Source organism: Leiobunum rupestre, chromosome 6 (assembly GCF_980474605.1).
Source record: "Leiobunum rupestre chromosome 6, qqLeiRupe1.1.hap1, whole genome shotgun sequence".
NCBI classification, from domain to species: domain Eukaryota; kingdom Metazoa; phylum Arthropoda; class Arachnida; order Opiliones; family Sclerosomatidae; genus Leiobunum; species Leiobunum rupestre.
In genome coordinates, this window is record NC_143389.1 from 18145789 (window position 1) to 18168050 (window position 22262).

Genomic DNA, 22262 nt, shown 5'->3' on the forward strand with positions numbered 1-22262 from the left:
TTTTGTGAGGAAAAGGGTACAACTGTAATTCTTGCATGGGAAAAAGGGGAAGGGGTGCCTTACTGGGGGGTTGGGTTGGAACGAGAGAGAAAGGCAAGTTTTAAGTTATTTTCGCAGGGGGAAAATGGTAGCACGGTAAATCCTGGATGGGAAAAAGGGGGAGTGGTGCTTTACTGGAGGGGGGAGGTTAGGACCACTGTTTTTGAGTAATTTTTGTGGGGAAAAGGGTACCACGGTAATTCTCGCATGGTAAAAAGGGGGAGGGGTGCCTTAGTGGGGAAAAGGGTAGTACGGTAATTCTCGCATGGGAAAAAGTGGGAAGGGGTGTTACTGGGGTGGATTGACTATGGGGAAAAGGTACCACGGAAATTATCGCATGGAAAAAAGGGGGGGGGGGGGCTTGCTACGCCGCGGTGGTTCTACTTTAGATTATTGGGACGAGAAAATATGAGTTTACCACGGAAATTCTCGCATGGGAAAAGGGGGGGTTCCACTATAGATTTTTGACCAATACCACAAATAACTTTATATGATTAATTAATGCATCTTGAAACACACAACTAGCCGAGTGTAGGGTGGGCTTCTCGGCTAGTCTTTCTATACTTATGGTATATCATTTCATTTAATATGTCGTTTTAATAAATTAAATTGTTGTCTTTAATAACTGGCGTGTTTACTTTGTCGTACTTTGCTGGTGTTGGTATTAACTTCAACCAGTGGCTTAAGTAACAGCCCCGAATAGTCTACGGCGTGGTTGGTCTCTGGAAAGAAATGGTTCTTATAATTAGAAAGGGATCTTAGTTACGCGACTGATTTCAACACTCTCCGCTATGGCTTGAATCATCGATTTAACCAGGGGACTCATGTTAAGGCATTCATTTTCCCAATCAAGACGTTGCAATGAGAGCTACGCTTGCTTCGCCCAACTATTGGGTAATAACAGATATTAATCCAACATCAAAAGCTATCGCAAGTGTTATTTCGAAAAATAATCATGCCCTTAAAAGTATATTATAATAGTCGAAATTGTTCCATTTTTCGGTAAAAATATCCTACCAAGTCATTATTTTTTGGGAAATAATAATACTGAAAAATTCATTGTTTCATTTTGGCAACTCGGCTTCTATTTCTAAATTTTAACTTATTTTCAAATATCTAAAGGCTTAGCGTGGCGCCGTATTTGTTTATATTTATGTTTTCATTTAAATTTCAATTATTTTAATGCAAAGCTTAGACTTATTTTGCAAATAATTTATTATTTAAATCTTCGATGTTATGAAAATAGGTTTAAATATTTTTAATGATGACGGAACTATCTGAATTTTCATCGACATCGTCTAGTTTTGATAGGGCAGCTTCAGCTCCCACAACACCTACTGAAACTACGAAATTTCAACATCCAAAATCTTTGAGCCTGTCATTAAAATCTCGTAAAGGAAGAAGGGTCAATTTTCCCACTGATGATAGCATTGTTACGGGTTATTTTGAACCTGAAGATCCATGGAGCAAAGGTGTAGCTCTCAAATTACAGTAGTAGAGTTCACAATTCCTGTAATCCTGTTATGTTAAGCACATTGTTGGCCTTTATTAGCTTACAATCTTTCTTTTAGATGTCAATTTTAATAAACATTGTAAAAACAATTGCAAACTAATTAACCTCAATGGTCAGCTTGAAATATTAGATCTACGTTACATAATGAATGTTAATTTAAAAGACTAAAAGACAATGATATTAGCACAAGTAGCTAGTATTATTTTATTGAATTTTATTCAAAATTAACTGAAATGCACTTTTGTTTAGACCACACAAGCTTTTAGACATAATTTTAGTTGAGCTACTCATTTTAGTTTTGATAGAAAGTATATGAAATCGAGAAGAAGTGATAAGATGAATGTAAGATGAAATCAGTAAAGATCAAAGTTACAGATTTAGTATAAAATAGAAGGGCTCTTATCCAATAAAAACTTGCTGCTTATTAAGTTATGTTATGAACTTTTTGAACCTTATAAATTATCACAACCAAGGTGTGTTAAGTTATGTTTTTAATTTATTGACTTTGTTTTTAAGAAAATTAAAACATCGACGTAGTCTGGAACTATTCCAGGGCTAAATCTCAATTTATAGGAAAGATTGTAGTGGAACAAAGTTGGCAAATTTCAAGATTGGGTTGGGTTCGGAGAAGGTACATATTACCCATTCCCATAAAGTAAAATTAAGCCCTATTCCAGTCTAATTTTTATAGACCAAACATTTTATGAAAAAATATTGTTGTTTTGAATTTGTTTCATTATCTTACATTAGAGGTTTTAGTATTGAAAAAACCATATGACTTTTGCTTTGTATGTATTTTTTTTCATCTTTGTCAGGGAAATGCAAGCCAATTGATTTACTACTATTAAAATGACTCTTTGAGTGTATATATTTTTTGTTTAATGTGAAATATCTTTTTTAAAATGACCCCCAAAGATCGTGTAAAGCAAGAATTCCATTTAACATTTACAATTTCTTTATGAAAATTGCACTCATTGGAACTTGATTATATCTTGTAAACTGATATTAATCTTTGTGTTATAGTTTACGATACAAATGTTGATTCATTATTGGCTGCTTATCAGGCAGCATGTGAGAAACAAGGAGTTAGACCACTTCCAAAAATATTTAAACAACTACAGGTAAAAATTTAATAAGGCAATTTTTTGATAAATTAGATTCTGCTTAATTTACCAGTGTTGAACTAATCTCATGCAAACTATTTTGTCTAATTTAAATATTTGTATTTAATTATTTCAAGTCTTTTATGGTCTATTATGCTTCCAATTTTTTTCACCTTGATTTAGTTACTATAGGTACAGCATTTCATATTTTTTTACTTACAGAGTGTAAAGAATTTTAGTGAAAGAGAATCAGAATTAAGTTTGAAAGGTATGTCATAATTGATTGCTAACTAATGGCAGGAGTCAAGCCACAAACTTTCATGACTGAAAATACCCCCTTGAATTATTTACTATTAATGTTAACCGATTGGGCCCCGTGGGCTGTATGGCTTTTGGCCCTAGCCCTTCCCGAACTCTAGATAAAAAAAAAATCTCCATTGCTGGATTACACTATCATGAAAAATTCCAAAACAGGTGTCTCTAAATTTATTTCATAAATATGAATTGGCAACTTATCTTTCCATTTATTTTATGTAAAACTGTATTATAATTTAATGCTTACTTCCATTAAAATAAGTTAAACTTTCTCTCAATCCAGTGCCCAATGGAGCTCTGGTCCAAGTGCTAGGCTGGGCTTGACTAACGTGACCATTTTTATTTTCACTCAAAACGTTTAAACACTACATGTTACCACTTCCTAACCTAAACAGACATCAGTATTCGAAAATCAGGAACAAATTGCAATGAAAAACAATTGCAAATCACGTCAGACGGCTCGAGTGTAGCGACAGTGAAGTAAACGGTGATGGAGCACCTCGTCCGCCCCGCCACCCACATGCTCTGTAAAATTTAGTCCCTTACACAAGCAAGGGCCTTGGATTACTTCACTTAAATGCGTGATAGTTCGATGCTAATGGAGACTCTTAACTGAATGTGGGACAATTCTGCGTCCGAGTGTCCCGGGGACGAAGTACCAAAAAAAGGCACAGTCCTGTTTAAAACGGGACGTATGGTCACTTTAGGCTTGACCCAACCCCCACTAATAATAATAAAAATCCTCTTCATGCTCGAAGAGAAAGCTCCCTCCCCTTTAAAAAATGTCAAACGAACCAGGTATTTCATAGGTCCCCTAAAACATGTTTTCTAATGTGACTTTTTTCAAAAAAGTCCTCCACCCTAAATTGGAAAATAGATTCACAATACCTATAGGGATTTGTCAGCATGATGTCACATCATACCTTTGGCTATGGCCGCCATGCTGGTATGCTTTTATGAAAATACATGGGTGATGTATTATCTACCTCATGCTGCCCAGTCCTTATTGGACGAAAGTGGGGAAAATTAAAAAATCAATTAGAGGTCGCCTCGAACCAACTGAAATAGTTTCTACGTAAACAGCCGGGGAACTGCCTTCTGTTTCAGTCGCACATGGGTGCTCTCCCAACCGCAGCATGGGAGGGAGAGATTATTGCTGGTGACCCCCCTTGCAAACTCGGCGCTGAACCCACTGACCAGGAGACTGGAATTTTTCCCATGGAAAATAACACGGGAATCTGATAGATTTTAAGGGTACCCCCCCTGTAAAAATGTTAAAAATTTGAAAAATTTGAAAATGCTTAAAACAAAAAAATAAATAAAAAATAATTAAAGATCGATGTGATCAATATGGGTGAAAATGAACGAAAATGGCTAAGGTTTCAAAAATGTAAGAGAAAATGAATAAAATCTATCAGATTCCCATGTTATTTTCCATAGTAAAAATTCCATTTTGTGTTGTCAAAAACATTTTTAGTTACCGTGGCAAAACGGTTGCCTATGGAGACATTTCCCTTTGGGGTTTTTCAAGTTACACGATGGTCTACCAAACACCCGAGTTTAAACGAAATAGGTGTGTTACACCTCGGGTAGTCTCCTTGTGAGTAGGTTACCCACCTACTGATGGAGTGCTCAGCCCTAGTAACAGAGACCGTGCTCCGCTGAGAGCCAAACCTAGTACCAGATCCCCTTAGATGGCTGGGAGTAACGCCATTTAACACAACAATGAAGACAACTGCGGCCACCAAACATCTTCTTGATAAATGGTGGTCGATTTGAAAACCTACCAAACAACCAACGTGGTGACACAATCGTAATCCCCCCTGTGTCCCTAACTCGAAGCAATAGTGAGCTCCCTCACCCAAAAGGGACCTACCCGGTATGGGAAAAGAACTGAACTGAACTATGGCTAACACTCTTATGTACATTTTGGATTCTTAATATCATATTTAGTTTAGCAAATTATCAAGGGTATGCAGTGGTGACTGAAAGGGGGTAATTTTCGTGTTTAATTTTCATTCATATTTTTATTTAGGACAAAGGCTAGATTTTAAACATGTAGAATCTTTAGAAGAAGTTTTCAAGCGAATTCAATTCAACAAGATAGATCTTGAAGGGTGTTCCTTAGACGAAGATGTACTGTATTTTTACTGTACTTTATTTTAAAGTTAATAATTCTAAATAACCAACATTTTCCAATGCAGGGTGCGGCAGCGCTATTTGATATGATTGAATATTATGAATCAGCTACTTTTCTTAACATATCATTTCACAAAAACATTGATTCCAGAGGCTGGCAGGCTTGTTCAAGAATGCTCAAAAAAGTAAAGTTTTTTTTGTATTTAATGGTGCTTTAAACTATCAATTTTCTTAGAGGTGATATTTAATTTTAAAGATTTTTAGTCGCAAATATGAAAAGTAATTTTGGCATGTAAACCAGGTTCATACAGACCTGGAAAACGTGGAAATATCAGGGAATTTGATTGTTGACAGTAAAGTCAGGGAAATTCAAAACTTTGTAAAAATCGGGAAAATTTGAGGGTTCAGAAAGTTTGCCCTAATGTATACAAACTAAGTTTTTCTTATTAAATATTTCACTTTATTTCTTCTTTATTAATATTGAACAATTTTAACTTAAATGACAATCATGAAAGGAGTTACTCTGTAAATCATAGTTTTATTTTATCTTGCACCTGGAAAAATCAAGGAAATACTTATGAGAAGACCTGGATTTATCAGGGAAATCCGGAAACCCTGATATAAACTGCACATAATAATTAATAGATTTAGATTTAATGAGTAATAGTTTATATTTAAAAAAAGTTAACAAGCCCTTTAGTTGATTCTGAGATTCAACTAAATCCTGCATTTTGTATAGTGATGGATTAATTGTGTGTGGAAGAAATAGTAGTGTTATATTTTGTTAATTGGTAAGACTTTTTACCTTAAAAAAAACACAATTTGAACCTGGTCTTATGCCCCTGTGGGTAGTTTTAAACAACTGATTTGTGATAGAATTAACAACCTCATTCTGTAATATACAAACAAGAAAATCAAAATAATTGAAGTATATATATATATTTTCCAAAAGATGTTGATTTTCACCATTTTTATGGTAGGGTAGGTTAGTTTTAAATTAATTATGCCATGAATTTTTATTTCTCCTAAAACAATTTTGCACCACTGGGTTCCTTATCGTCCAGGGAATTAAACAAAAGAAATGACATGCAGGGCTGTAATGCAATTTTTATGAAATTATTACATACATAAAATGGCAAAAATTGAATTTATTATACTTAAGTAGAATTAATGTTTGGTGCTCCCTGCTAGCTCGGAGCAACAAACACAAGGAGAACGCAGCTAGCCTTTAGAAATGCTAACATAGTGTTGTGTACAAATTTCATTGGACGAGTCTTTTCACTGAATGTTTTACGGGCAGGGGGGAGACTATTTCCGAATTTTCCCCTTCTGACAGCCACTGGCGCGAAAACGTCCAACCAATAAAAACTGTAAACAAGAATATGCATGACTTTTGACAGGTTGCGTTCTCCTTGTGTAGGTTGCTGTGTTTGTTGCTCCTAGCGGCTAGTATGCCCCTAGTATCGCATGAATTCCATAAAACTTCTGTCTTCCAACATTATTGACAAAGTAGAAACACCTTGGGGGTAATGTGTTAAGTAAGAATGCCTCCGTTTTTCCTTCCGCTTAATTAGCTTAAGTATAAATACATATGTTATTGATGCTCCGTTTAAAGTAGTATGTATATAATTTTTCTTTTTCTCTAAATTTTAGACGCCGTGCTTGCAGTTCTTAGAAATTCGTAATACAAATATTAATGAACAGATGCTTTTAATACTTGGTCGAGCTCTCAGGATTGGCTCCAATTTAGTTTATTTGAATTTTGAAAATTGTGGTCTGTCCGGAAGAGCCATTGTTGTTTTGGGTAAATTGTATATAATTATATTCTTTATCTTCATGAAAGTACAGGTTCATAAGCTTACCAGTTAAGATTTAATTCTCAATTTTTTTCACTCAAGTTAAATATTTTTGGTAAAATGTTTTCATATTTTTTAATTTTCTTTAATTTACTGTGATACTGATCGACGACTTCTAATGTTGGAATAATTTTTCTTTAACCAGTTGCAGCCATTAAATTGAACAATACCTTGAAGGAACTTTACTTAGCAGAGAACAAAATATCATCATCTGACGGCATACAACTTGGAAACTTAATGAGAACAAACACTTGGCTTGAAGTTCTAGATCTAAGTTCAAATCATCTACAAGTAAATAAAACTTGTGAATAATTTTGTGTTGTGCTGATTTCATTCTTGATGTATTACTACACATTTGCCTTGAAGGGTAGAATGATCTAGCTATCCATTATCGAAATAGTTACCATCTCAATTAAGATGCTCTCGCTCTCTAAGAGCAGTATCATGCCATTGCCAGCTTAACAGGCGTCTAAATCTGATTGACATCAGTGAAAATGTGCAGGGAAGAGACTTCCTTTGTAGCTGTGATTATTATCCCTAACCAAAAAATAAGTTGCATTTTAGTTTGTATACACATTTTAAGTAGGCTCAAGTTGTCAGCATATTTCAATAAACTAGTTAAAGGGGTAATAATTTGGCAGGAAAATCCTTTTTCTTTTTTAAGTTTGTAATTAGTTGGTTTTTAGTAGTCAGAAAATTACACGTTGGTTTTAAGTTTGGTTTTTAGTATTTGTCCCAAATACAAACATCACAGTTTAAGTAGTTCCAAGACAACTTTTTTTTTGGTAAGGGATGCGGCTCAAAGGTTGGAGCATCATTGTATGCACACAAGTTCTTTCCAACATATCTCAACCAAGCAGACTTAACGCTTCGTTTAAAGGGATAATTGAAAAGTCTATATAACCTATATTTTATCGATTCCTACTCCTAAAAGAAGTAGAAAAATGATATTCACATAAGAAGAGTGCGCTTTATCTTCGTTTCTGGAAAAGACTAGAGCCACCTAAAAGACACTGCAGCTCCCTAAGCCTAGTTCTTCTGTTTTGATATTTTTGTAGCTTATTTAATTGTACCTTTAATTTCTCAGCTAACCCACAAAAAATCACAACATAAGAGCTAAGCTTAGCGAGCTGCAGTGGCTTTTAGGATGGCACCCGTCTTTTCCAGAAGATAAAGCGCCCTCTCCCATTGGCAGAAGTAGCTTTGGCACACTATGGCCAAGGCCCGTTTTTAACAAAATTAAAAACTAATTTAAATTATCTTCTTTTAGGATTAGGAATCGGTAAAATATAGGTTATGTAGGCTTTTCATTATCCCCTTAAGAGACCGGGCTTTTTCAGGTCTACTGGCTGTAGCGCAATCAACCTCTGATCTAATAATAATAATACCAAATCCACTGTGGGAACAAAGCAAATGCACAAATACAATTTCTCCAAATAATGCACATTTTTTTTCATTTTCAACTGGCTTTATCATATTTCGAGAATCCCACAATTATTCTGTGCTTTTTCTTGAAAGGACTCTGGTTTGATTCAAGTAATAGATGGCTTGAAAGAGCAAGCTGATGGACCAGGAGATGGTTTGAAATCTTTAAATTTATCAAATAACCACATATCAAATCAGGGAATTTTGCATTTAGGAAAATACTTGGTAAGTCGTCTTTTTTTGTTTATATACAAATATATACGTGTCATTTGCTTTTTGAAAATAATTGAATTATCTTCTTAAATAGAAAATTTACAGTAAATTTATGAACGGTTAATAGCACAATTTATTATGGGGTTAAATTAAATTGTAGAAAATTCTTGAAACTCCACTGGCCATGTAGCTTGTACTATCGGTGTAGCATGCAAGCGAAAACCTTGTGTAGTGAGTTCGGTACAGATTTCTCAGAAATTTTTACCAGTACTACGTACTGCACTTAAAATTAGTTCTGAATTCATAGAACAGGTACTAAAAATTCCTGGAACAGGTACCAAAAAATTAACGGAACATTAACCAAAAAATTAACAGAACAGGTACCAAAAATTCACGGAACAAACAGGTGCTGAAAATTCACAGAACTATTACCGAAAATTCACGGTACAGGTACTGAAAATTCACTGAACTATTACCGAAAATTCACGGTACAGGTACTGAAAAGTCACGGAACTATTACCGAAAATTCACGGTACAGTTACTGAAAATTCACGGAACTATTACTGAAATTTCATAAAACTGAAAGCTAGTATAACAATTTTTCTGCTGCTGAACATAAGTAGACCCATGTCTACAAGCAGATATTACACAGATTGTAACTCTTTATTGGGTGGGGTTGGACAAATATTGTGTACAGGATTTTGAATTTATGTGGTATCGTAAATTCCCATCTTAACTCGCTGATATCCCCAAATATATTTTAGTATTGTAATGTTTATTATTACAAGTATTTAATAATTTTAATTGAATTATATTTACCAGTAGCAAAAGTAAATAGGGGGAGAAAGTCTATCACTGCCTTCAGATTTTACCTTCCACTATGCTTGACAACCTTTTTAAAGAGCCAGTGATCACGTGATATTTCTAACCAATAAGGATAGCGCATTACGCGCATAGTAGTGCATTTGTGGTATTCCGGTCCGCGCTCAAGATGAAAATTTTGAATTTTATTCCCTGGCAACCATGTCACCGCCTCACGATTTCAAATAGTCTGTCAAATGCTGACCATTATTTCCTTTGATAACGGTGGATTTTAATCAATAATTACTATATCAATTGTAATATAAACAAAAAAGCTCGTAGCTTTAGCTATTATTTCAGTTAAACTTGCAAATTGTTAGGCTTTAACATCGTAGATTTAGCAATTAGTCCTGATCTCTGCTCTTAGATGGCGCCACGCTCTCCACGATTTAAGTGAGCTTATTCTAGTTACGGTTTATTTTTTTTCAAAAGTCGTGTTATTATTTTTAAAATGTTGCATTTTAGCTTCTATCATATATCTACTTTATTTAGGAACTAAATTAACCAAATTATCGAAAGCAAAAGTTTAATATTCACGTATTTTATAGAGAACTATTTTTCATCGGGGCGGAGTTCAACCGATACCTTTGTGTCCCTGTAAAGAGGCGAGGGGGAAGTCAATTCCGAAGACCAAAAATTTTACCCCTCAAATAAGACGTCGTGCGGTTGGACCCAAATGCCAGACTTTCTCCCCCTATTTACTTTTGCCAGTAGACAATGAAATAACTTAAAATCTATATTTTAAATAATACTTGTTCTGGATACTTAAACAACTGGGAATTAAATTACGATACTGAACTAAATCCTACCACTAGTTCTCTTTCCCCAAACACCACTTTTGATGCTCTCTAAAACTCAACTTATAGTAGCTCAGTAGATTTTTTGACTTAGAAGGCCATAAAAGGTTCATAAATTCAAAGGGAACTGTCCAAAATCCAAATGTCATATGTGCTTCCATAATAAAAATATATGTAAATTATATTATACATTAGAAAAATATCTTATAGAATAGTTTCTAACCTTTAACTGGATTGAAGGTGATTATTATCAGAAGTGAACAAATTTCTTAAGAGCGAGTTTCATCATAAGTTTATACTAGCTCCCTATAAGTTAGAATACGCCATATATCTACGGTTAAGAGGAATTTATCCTCTAAAAAAATTAGAACCGGTATACGTGACTCCCTGCCTTATTTCTAACTTCTTTAACTTCCGTTAAAACAGCAGTGCGCTAATCTAGCACATTCAGAGGAGGTAGCCTTAAAGGCACTTGTTTTAAATTTTACTCAGGCAGCAATGGATTATTCGGCTGGTGAAATTCTTTATTTGGAGGAAATTCAAATGAAACAACTTATGTATCGACATTTTGGAAGAATATTTTATAAATTTCAATATGGGGACAGGTATTGTCTTAAAATATTCGTTGTTTAAAGCTTATCTATTCGCGACAACTCGGGTTAGGCTTAATGAGCTTCGATCCTGTTGTTGAAACGAAATCAGATTTCTCAGACAAGCTCATATTTTGATTTTTTCGCCATTAGATGTAGATACGCCGCGACTTTGGTGTCTTGAGAGAAATCTCTGTTAACATATATAGCCTATGTATGATTCTATGTACTATTCTAACTTAAACGGAGCTAGTATGATTTTATTCCCCATGACAGGGTTTTTTATTTTTTTAATCTAAAAATACAATTGGATTTCGTTAAATTTTTTATTTTATTGATTTTTTAAGGTGTTATGCCTGTTTTTCTTGACAAATTTATTAATTATTCGAGTGCAGCAATAACATAACTAGTTAAAATTAATTTGATTAAGTTGAATTATTAATTAATATAAAATTTCATTGAACTTTCTAGGGATTGAAATTGTTAAAAAACTTACTTTTGTACATTTTAATAAAACTTACTTGATTTCAAACGTGATTTAAAAAACCATTATGATTGGAATGTGTTCCATACTTTTAAGCCTATAATGTTTTTACTTATTTTTAACTTTACTTCGTTTTAGGCTGATTTCAGAAACCTTACTGCTTTAAATATTGGCAATAACAATATAACTGATGATGGTATCCACCATTTGAAACAAGGACTTATGACTTCACAAACACTTAGAAACTTGGGCCTTGAGAATGGAAAAATAACGTGCGAGGGTGAGTTGATGGTTAAACATTTGATTGAGTTGTACCATTACAATTTCTTAAGTTCTTTGGTATTCAAGTCAATAATTTCCCATTTTACTATAGCTATATCTTGATAAATAGCTATGCCTAACAATAATGGTTCCAAAATGGTGGCTGTGGGTTCCCTGGTGTTAATTATTACTATGACTTGGTAAAACAGGTTTTTCGTATTTTTTTTATTGTTTTGGATTTGGGATTTAGCATGTGTCATCACTGGTGTAAATTTTATATTTATAAAATACACAGGTAAATGATGTTAAAAAATGAAAATTTTAACTTTGTATTTCAAATAATTTGAATTAAAAATGAACGCGAATTTGTATTTCGAGTTCAGAGGGCTCCATTAAATTAGCCCCCTCAAGCATGCAATCTTCAAATTAGTGCACCTAATTGCAAACCATCATTCACTATAGTGCACCACCAAAAATATTTTATTGCACCCTCATATAAAGGGTGATTAACTGCCATACACTTTTTAAATTGAGTATGACTGGTTTCCTTCATGTGCTTTCAATAGTGAATTGACACCAGCCACATATTACACTTTAATAAAACACAATCAAATAAAAGGGAACCGTATCCCCTACCAACGATGCAAGACATTTTTGCTGATTTGCAGGGCTGCAAAGTGTTTACTGTCCTTGATGCTCAGTGAATTTTGGCATATACCGTTGTCGGAAAAGAGTTCTCGTCTATGTACATTTGCTATGTAGCCATGTCTGGCCCTTTAGGTTATACTCTCCCAGCCTGGCAGCCCTGCTGCCGTGGGTTTCGGGTCGGTTCGGCGGGAGAGGTGAGTCAGTCGAGATACATGAGAAGTGCTAACAAGACATGGCCATACGCTCCTCTACGAAAACTGATGACACATTTGTAATTCCAGAAGTTTGAGTCGTTTCTTCCTTTTAGCAAAAGCTCGGAGTTATTATTTATTATTTATTGTGTATGCGTATCCGCCCCCTCAAGGCACACTACCTAACAACAACAGCTAAGGGATACGCTACATAATTGGTGACAGCGGCGGGAATCACAAGGTAAGACGTTGCCCAAGAGTTCTGCGTTCTTCCCAGGACTGTGGTTTACCTACTAGCTCGGCAAGTGGTGATAATTCCCAAAACTCAGCGGTACCACCGACGCTCCTTGCATTATTGGACACTCCCGTTCCGATGCCCACGCCGGACTACCGTTCTGTTGTTCTACAACAGCCATCTGGGGTTATACAGTCAACCACGTTAAACAACTCGTTCATTGTCACCATGCCTAGCGGCCTATCAGGTGTACCCGCCCATTCAAACCCAAATGGTGCCGACGACGTCATTATCATCCATCCAGAGGATAGCATTTCGCTTGTGGGGTCAGCTGGTAGCGCTTTCTCCGATCCAAGACCCAGGCCTCCAAGACGGTACCACCATCAGTCCACTTTGCCGTATCCGTATCCCCCTTAGAAGATCATCCATCGAGGCCGTCGGGTCCGGGCTTACAATCGTTGCCGTGCCGTGTCGACCGTATTAGTGAAGAATGTGAAGAAATACTTTTTTGTTGTGGTCTTGTTTACTTTTTCCTAATGTACTTTGTTTTGTTTCTTTATTAAACTTGCCTCCCTTAATGTGGCGGGGAATGTAGCCATGTCTGGCCCTTTAGGTTATACTCTCCCAGCCTGGCAGCCCTGCTGCCGCGGGTTTTGGGTCGTTTGGGCGGGAGAGGTGAGTCGATCGAGATACATGAGAAGTGCTAACAAGACATGGCCACACGCTCCTCTACGAAAAGGGATGACACATTTGTAATTCCAGAAGTTTGAGTCGTTTCTTCCTTTTAGCATAAGCCCGGAGTTATTATTTATTATTTATTGTGTATGCGTATCCGCCCCCTCAAGGCACGCTACCTAACAACAACAGCTAAGAGATACGCTGCAGCTCCACCATTTGGCAGATTCTGATTCAAGCGACTTTCATGTGGTGTAGTAACAGCTACTGAAATATTTCAACGTAAAATGAGAGAAATCTTTCCAATTCATGAATTTTCAAATGTCCATATTTCAACGGATGATTTTTTGATAGCATAACCAGATATGGCCTCACACCTGAAGGTTTTGCAAGCTGTCCTTGAACGTGCCAAACAAAGCGGCCTAAGGTTTAGTACACGAAAAATGCAACTGGCCGTACCTCGTATAATATATCTTGGACATCTTATCACCGGTGACAGCGTTCAAGTTGATCCCAGAAAAGTAGCCGCCATCTGCTCCCTTCCACCTCTAAAGGACAAGAAAAAATTAGAACGATTTGGGTATGACCAATTATGTTTGTAAATTCATCCCAATGGATCCACAGAATACAGTGTCATTACGTGACCTACTAAAAAATGATGCACTTTTCCAATGGACTCCCACTCATCAACGTCACTATGATGAACTTAAATCTCTTATCTCTACTGCACCAGTCCTACGCTTCTACGATCCTGCTCTGCCTATTGTTATCTCGGCAGACGCTAGTCAATACGGAGTAGGTGCAGTACTACTTCAGGATAGTTAACCTGTTGCATACACTTCTACAACTTTGACTGATGTACAAACAAGGTATGCTCAGAATGAAAAAGAATTCTTGGCAGTAAGTCATGCCTGTGAACATTTTGACTTATATTGCCGTAACTCCTGTCACGGTTGAGACTGACCACAGTCCATTATTAGCGATAATCAAGAAGCCCATGCATCTCCTCTCACCTCGCTTACAGCGACTAGTCTATGTTCCAGGAAATAAGATGTATGTAGCCGATACATTGTCTCGAGAACCACTCCTAAAGGTAACAGGCTAACACCAGCAGAAATGCTCATGGGGCGACGTATTCGAACACCATTAACTACAACTATTGAATCATTAAAACCCAAATAACCGACATGCCATATAGAGCATACCTTGAAACAGACCCACGATCACATGAAACCACAAGGGGTAATAGAAGCCAATTGTCTCTTCTCATTCCTGGTCAAAGAGTGCGTTACTATGCTGAACATCGCACTTGGTTACCGGCTATTGTGACCTGACTGGCCGATGAACCTCAGTCCTATTACATAGAGACTGAGAAAAGGGCAGCACTTTAGGCGAAATCGCATTCATTTGAGACCCGATTTAAGTCAAACAAGCCATTCCCCAGAAAGACATCGAGTGGACATACCAGAGCAAAGAAATCAAGTTGAAGAATATCATGGTATGACAATGAGACTGGGCATTCAAGATGATAATCAACCACAACTAAATCCTTCACACTCCACCTTTACAATCACAAATTTCACCTTTACAATCACCAAACCATGAACTACGGATTTTTAACCTTTCATCACCTATCAATTATTTGTCATCAATCAACATGTCAATACCCAATCAAGTCCGAGCAGAGCAAGCACTGCAGACAAAAGAGCCCTTTCAGATTCATGAACGAACACAACAAGGGACGTGCAATACAACCATCAAACCATTTGCAAAGATACTAACAGTACCTGGTTGCTAGTCGAACAACGATTCCTGGTAATTCATAATGCCTCCCCTATAGGCACCCTTTCTCCCCAAGAATAAATGAACAAGTTCCGAGGAAGTCAGACGTTCAACAGAAGGAAGAAGGAAACATAAGGACATCACAAAGCAAGTTTCAGCGGTACTCTCCTGAATCATTTTGAACTTTCTGAATCATTTAAACTTCATTATTTTTACCTTCATTGATGAGACTTTTAAGTGTATACATATATGAAATTAGAATCTGATCTCATTAAAGATCGGGGAAGAAAGGATGTTGTATAAAGATAAAAGGTCAATTGTCATGTGACTGGATTGGCCAATAAGGAGGGGCGTGTATGAGAGGACAGGGACCAGGGATAGACATATAGGGCAGTCTAGGCGAGAGAGCCAGGGAGATGACAATTAGCTGTAAATAACTGTAAATAAAGTATCTTTTATTATCATGAAATACTTGTTTTAAATAACACAACATTATAAACTTACAACCCCTCTTGACTGTTGAATGAAAGTGAAAAGTTTGTAATGCCAGTAACATATTTACAGTAAGTCTCAGTGGGTATGTTTTTTTAAATGATTTCAATTGGCTTCTCTAGACCAATTTGGTTATCATTTACGATGAAATAAGATTACCAATACCTATTTTGAAACTGATAAGTAGGATTTCCTATAGTTGTAGGCATTGCTTTTATAGACCCACTGAAAAAATGCGGTTGAACGTTTCTTAGATCTCTTAGTTTGTCTGACCTAGTTTTGAACCTACCGGTTTAAATAGGTGTTGATAAGCTTTGAGTTCAAGTCCAGAATGATGTCTATAAATCAGATTTTCACCTATAATTGAATTCTTAAGGTATTCTCTGATGCTTAAACTACAATAATCAAGCAATGCTTGTATCTATTTCTAACCTTGCTCGATATCTTCCCACAATTTTTAAATTAATAACTTAACCTTATTTATATTTTCAGGTGCAGTTGCTCTTGCTGAGGTTATAGCAGATTCCAAATATCTAATGTCAATTAGCCTTAAAGAAAATTCAATTAAAGTCGCTGGTTTACTGGCACTTTCAAAGTCTGTCAGTCACAATTCATCCCTTCAGACATTAGAGTTAGACTCTGTATCTATAAAAGAATTCGTAAGTATTTCATAAAAGGTTTTGAATAAAATGAGTAATAGGAGATCAAACATGCCTGCGGTTTCTTTTTAGTCGTTCAGCTCAAAGTACAATCGTAATCAGAAAAGTAATGTAATAATAATATTAGGTAGAGGTAACTATATAAAAAAAATTAGTGGGATGTTATCTAATTACATATTTCTTTTTTGGTCTACCTAATACTACAAATAAAATAAAATAAGTAATATTCTTATTTTATGAACAATATAAACTTTTATTTTAAGGCCTCAGTTGATGCATTTGAAGAACACAAAACCTTATTGAATAATATTTTGGAGTATTGTCAAAGAAATAAAGAAAATTTTAAAAAGGTTCAGGTTAGCCAAAAGAATGGACTATCACCAACCCTCGAATGTGAAGATCTTGAGTATACACCTGTTGAACCTCAGAATGTCCAAGAGAAAATATTAGTCAAATCAGCCTCTACACCAGTAAGCCGTTTTAAAGTTAGTCGTGTGGTATTGGAAAAAGGTGTCAGCGATTCACTTCTTGATGCTTCTGACGTTAAAGTATTAAGCTCGAGCGCACCAGCAGAAATGACTTCATCTCATATACAGAAATCAATAGATGATTTAAAGCATCAGTTAGCTAATATCAATGGCGTTCGAGAAACTACCGAGCCTCCGAAAATATTGTATGCAGGAAATTATGTACAAAATTCAACGCACCAAGAACCAAAATTACATGATGAGGTATTACTTTCACTAAGACTTCTTTTTATTTTTTGTTAATTGATGTTTTATAAACTATTAAAGCAAAATATATGGTTAATACTAGGCCCATACAATGTGATTGTGTCTTTTGCTTAAAAGTGAAAGGGTAAAAGAAATTTTTTCCAATTATTTTAACTTTTTTCGACCATTTTTTAAGTAGAATGAAATTTAAAATTTCATCTTTTTTACTTGAGGTATATTTTGATGGAATATATAATTAAAAGTAAGGGTAAAACCTTTGGAGTTTTAGCCAGGATAGAATAGGGGGAGTAGGAAATCTCAGCTATGGCTAGTACAAGTCGGCAAGTGATCCACTTTCTACAGGGGGAGAGAGAAAAGTGATATTTCAAATAAGTCAATCACAGGCTACTCTGAAATAGATTGCTTAATTGATGGGATAGTCTGTTGTCACCACCCTTACCAAAAAAAAAGTTGGCTAAAAACCACTTAAAATAACTATTATTTCAACTTGGTTTTAAGTTTGCCTACTTAAAAATAACTTAAATCATCTTTAATAAACAACTTATTTCCAACTAGATGAGAATAAACCCCTTACATTTAACTACCAAAAAAATAATGTAATTTTCTGTCTACTACAAACCAACAGTATTTTCCTACCAACTGAATAACAACTTATTACCCTTTTAACTAGTAACTTGAAATATGCTGACCTCTTGAACCTATTTAACACCACGTTAATATTAACTAATAATGTGTGTACAAACTAAAATCCAACTAATTTTTATGGTATGGGCAGTCAGTCACTGAGGTAACTAAATTACATCAGCCAGAGCAGGATGCAAAAACTAACTCTAAGATGGAAAGGCTTTGATTTAAATGTTGAGTTGCTGAGTTTGCATTGCACATAGAAAGCTGCTTCTTCAAGTGTATTCATCCGCAGAAAATGTGGACAAATTCACTAAAAGTGCCATCTCCCAAAAATAACACGGATACCCACTCTCCCTATTTTGTCTTGCTTCCGCTTATTCTTGTATGAGGTTTATATGTCCAACTGTTATGAAGAACATAATATTATTTTATTTTTCTAAACATTATTATTATTTTCTTTATGGAACATTTCAGATTTCCAAAATTGGATCTGTCAATAATTCTATTCCCGGTGATCAGAGTGATGCTATGACTGAGGAACCTACACATTCTAAGGCGAAACCCAGTAAAAAAATTAAATTCGTTTTGCCAGACACTCCTCCTTCAACACTTAATTTAAGAAAAGATAGAAGGATGAGTACCCCAGCGATGCCAATTGCTGCTAAAAATCTTAGAAGGCCAAATCCTCTTAAGTTATGTAAGCAGCTGGAAAGCTTAGATCTTAGGAGTTCTGTACCACTTTCACCAACACGATTATATGAAGGTTGGGGTAAGTCTATTTTGGTTGTAGTACAACTCAGCTGTATGTATTTTTAGGGAAAACCATTTTAAGCCTATCATAAAACCCCTAAGTAAAGGCCTATCAATACCTTATTTTCTACAACTATGCATCTGTATTTATTATCATAAAAAGCCATATATAAGAGGTTATGTCCTCAATTAGGCGTTTCCCAAAAGTATTTCATGGCAAGCCATATTGAATGGGCACAAGGCATGCGTGAATGTTTTAAAATTTCCTCGAACAAACTTGTAGTTCTGTGAAACTTCCGTCAATTTAAAAACTTTTTGAAGGGTACTAGTATACGGTAAATGACTATATTATGGGAAATATAGCCTTCTAATTATTGGTGTTGAATTAGGATTGCTAAAACTAATACTGCATTCGCAGGGTTGTCATAGAACCAGCCATACCGGTTATAGCCACCTGGTTAAAACCAAATATAGCCACTTGAAAAAATCCAGATTTGTTTGGCTTTTTTTAAAAAAACAATACTATGAATATTTTTGTAAAATAATAGTTTTTATTTAGAAATTAAGTTTATTTTTGTTTCATATTTAGAAACCGGTTTACATTTACCAGTTATTCGGTAGGTTTAAAGTTTCAAAGTTCGCTGCCTCGCTGTCTGCGCATCATAAACAAAAACTAGGGGGAATTTCCCGAGGAAATCAAAAGAATTCAGTTATTTTATATAGTTATTTCGCTTTAGTTTCTTATTTACGACAATAACTGCAGATAATTTCTACTTACATAAGTAAAAGGTACTTTTTATATTTTAGCCAGTTATAACCAAAAAAAAAAAACAGATATAACCAACTAAAACCACTGATCTGGATTTTTTCAAAAAAGCCGGCTTTTTTCAAACCCTGCAGCATTCGGGTCTTAAGTTTTGGTTTTAATTCTTTATTGTATTACAGTATTTTTTGCTTTAACTGACTTTGTCTTAAAGCACTTGCGCATAGGCCCTTTGACTATACTGAAATTTAATAAGTTGAAGTAAATTTTTGGGTTTTTGTAGTTTTCCCTGAACCACCACTCGAACTGAAAAACTTCCACGAGCAAGAGCAAGAGGAGAAAGATGAGGTGTGCTGGAATTGCACCCATTCGCCAAAACACAATGCGTGATTAATTCCCTAATCCTGCATTTTCCTTGTTTAAATGAACATAATTTAAGGTTCAGGTTGTGATATTAAAAGCAAAGTAAATCGACCCATTTTTAAAAAGTTTTATTTTTTATTAGAAACATTTTATATTTTTTTTAGTTAACCATTAAAGAAAAATCATTTAATGCTTTTCTGTTTTAACATGCATAGTAGAAAATTTAGTTCCAAAGCTTCTTTGTGATGTATTTTAATTGTTTTAGATTATCGTTGATATTGCATTTAGGTTTTAACCAAATTTCTCAATCTTAAAAAAATGTTTTGTTTTATTAATATTATGCAATATGTGAATTTTATCAAAAAAATATGACTGTTGTACATTCTGAGAACTAAATGTTAGTTTACATTGTGTGCTTAATTAAAAGACATTGTACTGGTATTCAAATACTATTGTTACAGTGATTTAAATTTATGGTCAGTAATCGTAATTCTGTAGATATTCTCTATTGTAAATCTGTAATATTTGCCATATGTTATAGTTCTGATGAGTGAAATATCATTTACTTATGAGTGCATTGTCATATCTATAGGTACTATATTGGTGCACCTAAGCGTTAACTGTGTTTTTTGGTAGGTATGGAATATTTTACTTACCCAGTACTTAATAACAAAATACTTTACCCCAGCTATCTTTTATTAAAATTTGTTAGTTACAATGCTTAATGTACTTTAATGTTGATTATATTTTGTTATCTCTACTTAACGTACAATCTCAGTACCAGTAATATTTTTTCATGTTGCCATTTTTTCCCATAATTTTTTGAAGTTTTCACATGTTGGCACAATGTTTTGTCAAAAGGTGTACGCATTTATAATATCATTGTCTTATTATTCACAAATTCGTATATACATTGTCATTTAATGGTTATGATCATTGATGTGCCATATGTATTTTACCCTTCAAATGTTAAAAGATGTGTGTGCCCCTTATTTTAAACTTAACATGGGTTTTAAAATTCAGTGACACAAGACATTGGTTTTTCTACATTGACTGGGGTACAAGTGTTTGTTCTACTAAATGAGTCATAAAGGTATAAAAACTCCATAGTAGCAAAAGTATAACATTTCAGAAACAGATGAGTATAGATGTACCTGTTTTCATTAACGAGTATATGCACAAGATGGCATAATATGCTCGATCCAGCCATTTTTCTCAAAAATTTAAAAGTAATTGAGAAAAGAATATGAAAAGTTTTAAAACCAGTATATTGCACAACAAATAATGCGACAAAAATTTGCAATTCAAGAAATCTATTTTATGGGCTTATAAAAATATTTTTGGAGCTTTATTGGTTCATAAAAGCCCGTGAATTTAATTCTTAATGAATTATCCCTGATGTATGTTTTCTTTACTATTTTATGTGTTATGTAATATCTGTTGAGAGGTTAATTTTTGATGGAAAAATTAAATGTTATAATAATACCATTAAGTTATTGCAAAAATTTAATAACTTTTTCTATTTTTTACACTGACCAAAAAACATTTCTAGTCCTAGTAAACATGGTAAGGTAATTGTGAGTGTAGAAAACTTATCTTATGTGGCACAAATGGCTTTCCATCACTATGTTGCTGATTGTAACCCTGTCGCAATGTGTAATGGCATACAAATCACTACTTGGTACCTTCGGTTTCAGCTTATTTTTGCTGAGTATTCTTATGAAATTGAGTCATTGTTGCAGAAATATAGCTTTTTAACCCAACCATTACAAGTCATAATTATTAATGCTAAAGGGATCCACTTTGCGAGCACACCAAGCAAAATATTTAGTTAGATATTCATTTATGTATACATATTTATGGGCTTATATTTTACTTGGGAAATGGCTGAATGAAGCAAATTAAGCTGCACTGTAGTCTATATTAAAATTGAACTTAACATAAGTAAAACAATCAATTTCATAATATTTTAAGGGTTTTCCTTGTCACAATTTGGGATTCTAGGAGTTAATAATCTTAGGAATTCATGATCAATTGAGAGGCAATTACTGATGGAAAATTATACCATTGTATAATATTTGCTGATATTTTCTCAGGTGTCGAACCACCTTTGAGTTTATTAAAAATTAGGTTCCTGCTGCTGAAAGGTTTAAAAAAATACATTGAATTTCCTGAGAGATGAGGAATTTTTATTTGTTCACCTTCATCAGCGAAAAAAGAACCATCCTGTGGATTTGGCCCAATGCCACCACCACCAACTAAAATCAAATTGGCGCTATGCTATAGGCCTTTGTGTGCAAAATATAAATGAGCCATTCTGGTTTGCATTTAATTGGCAGCACTGATGGCATATAAATCCGCGATGATAAATGTTGCCTAAATAATTTGACCGCAAAGTGATAATTCCACTGTGTGCTCCTGTCGGAATAAGAAATATTGCATACTTGAAATTCAGTGGCAAGTTTTTTTCTCTGTTGTAATGCTATATATTTAATTCAGTTGATGCACATGCAATGAAAAGTATATAAACCACTGGTTGTAGCTTGAATTTATCTAACCAACGAATATTCAACTCTTATCAACCTATGATATCCTCTTTTAAAGCAAAAGGCAGAGCCAATTTTTGCCCCAAACAAGTTATGAGCTTTCTTAAGCCTGTAGGAATTGCGCCTGCCAGCTTAGTTTTCTCTTGAGACACTCACTGAGTCGCCAATGGCATATGTTTCACCTTATAACCTTATCTCAAT

The 22262-nt window shown here is 34.8% G+C and overlaps 1 protein-coding gene across 1 annotated transcript; it reads left to right on the forward strand.

Annotated features, from left to right (window-relative positions):
• Positions 1 to 1149: 1149 nt before the first annotated feature.
• LOC149939646 (uncharacterized) lies at positions 1150 to 20987 on the forward strand. Its single transcript, XM_090180137.1, has 13 exons — positions 1150 to 1511; positions 2576 to 2673; positions 2878 to 2923; positions 5006 to 5106; positions 5175 to 5294; positions 6763 to 6913; positions 7111 to 7256; positions 8484 to 8615; positions 11474 to 11615; positions 16112 to 16278; positions 16542 to 17009; positions 18114 to 18408; positions 19436 to 20987. The coding sequence occupies exons 1-13, from the start codon at positions 1301 to 1303 to the stop codon at positions 19540 to 19542; spliced, it is 2184 nt and encodes a 727-aa protein (XP_090036263.1). The 5' UTR covers positions 1150 to 1300; the 3' UTR covers positions 19543 to 20987.
• Positions 20988 to 22262: the final 1275 nt, after the last annotated feature.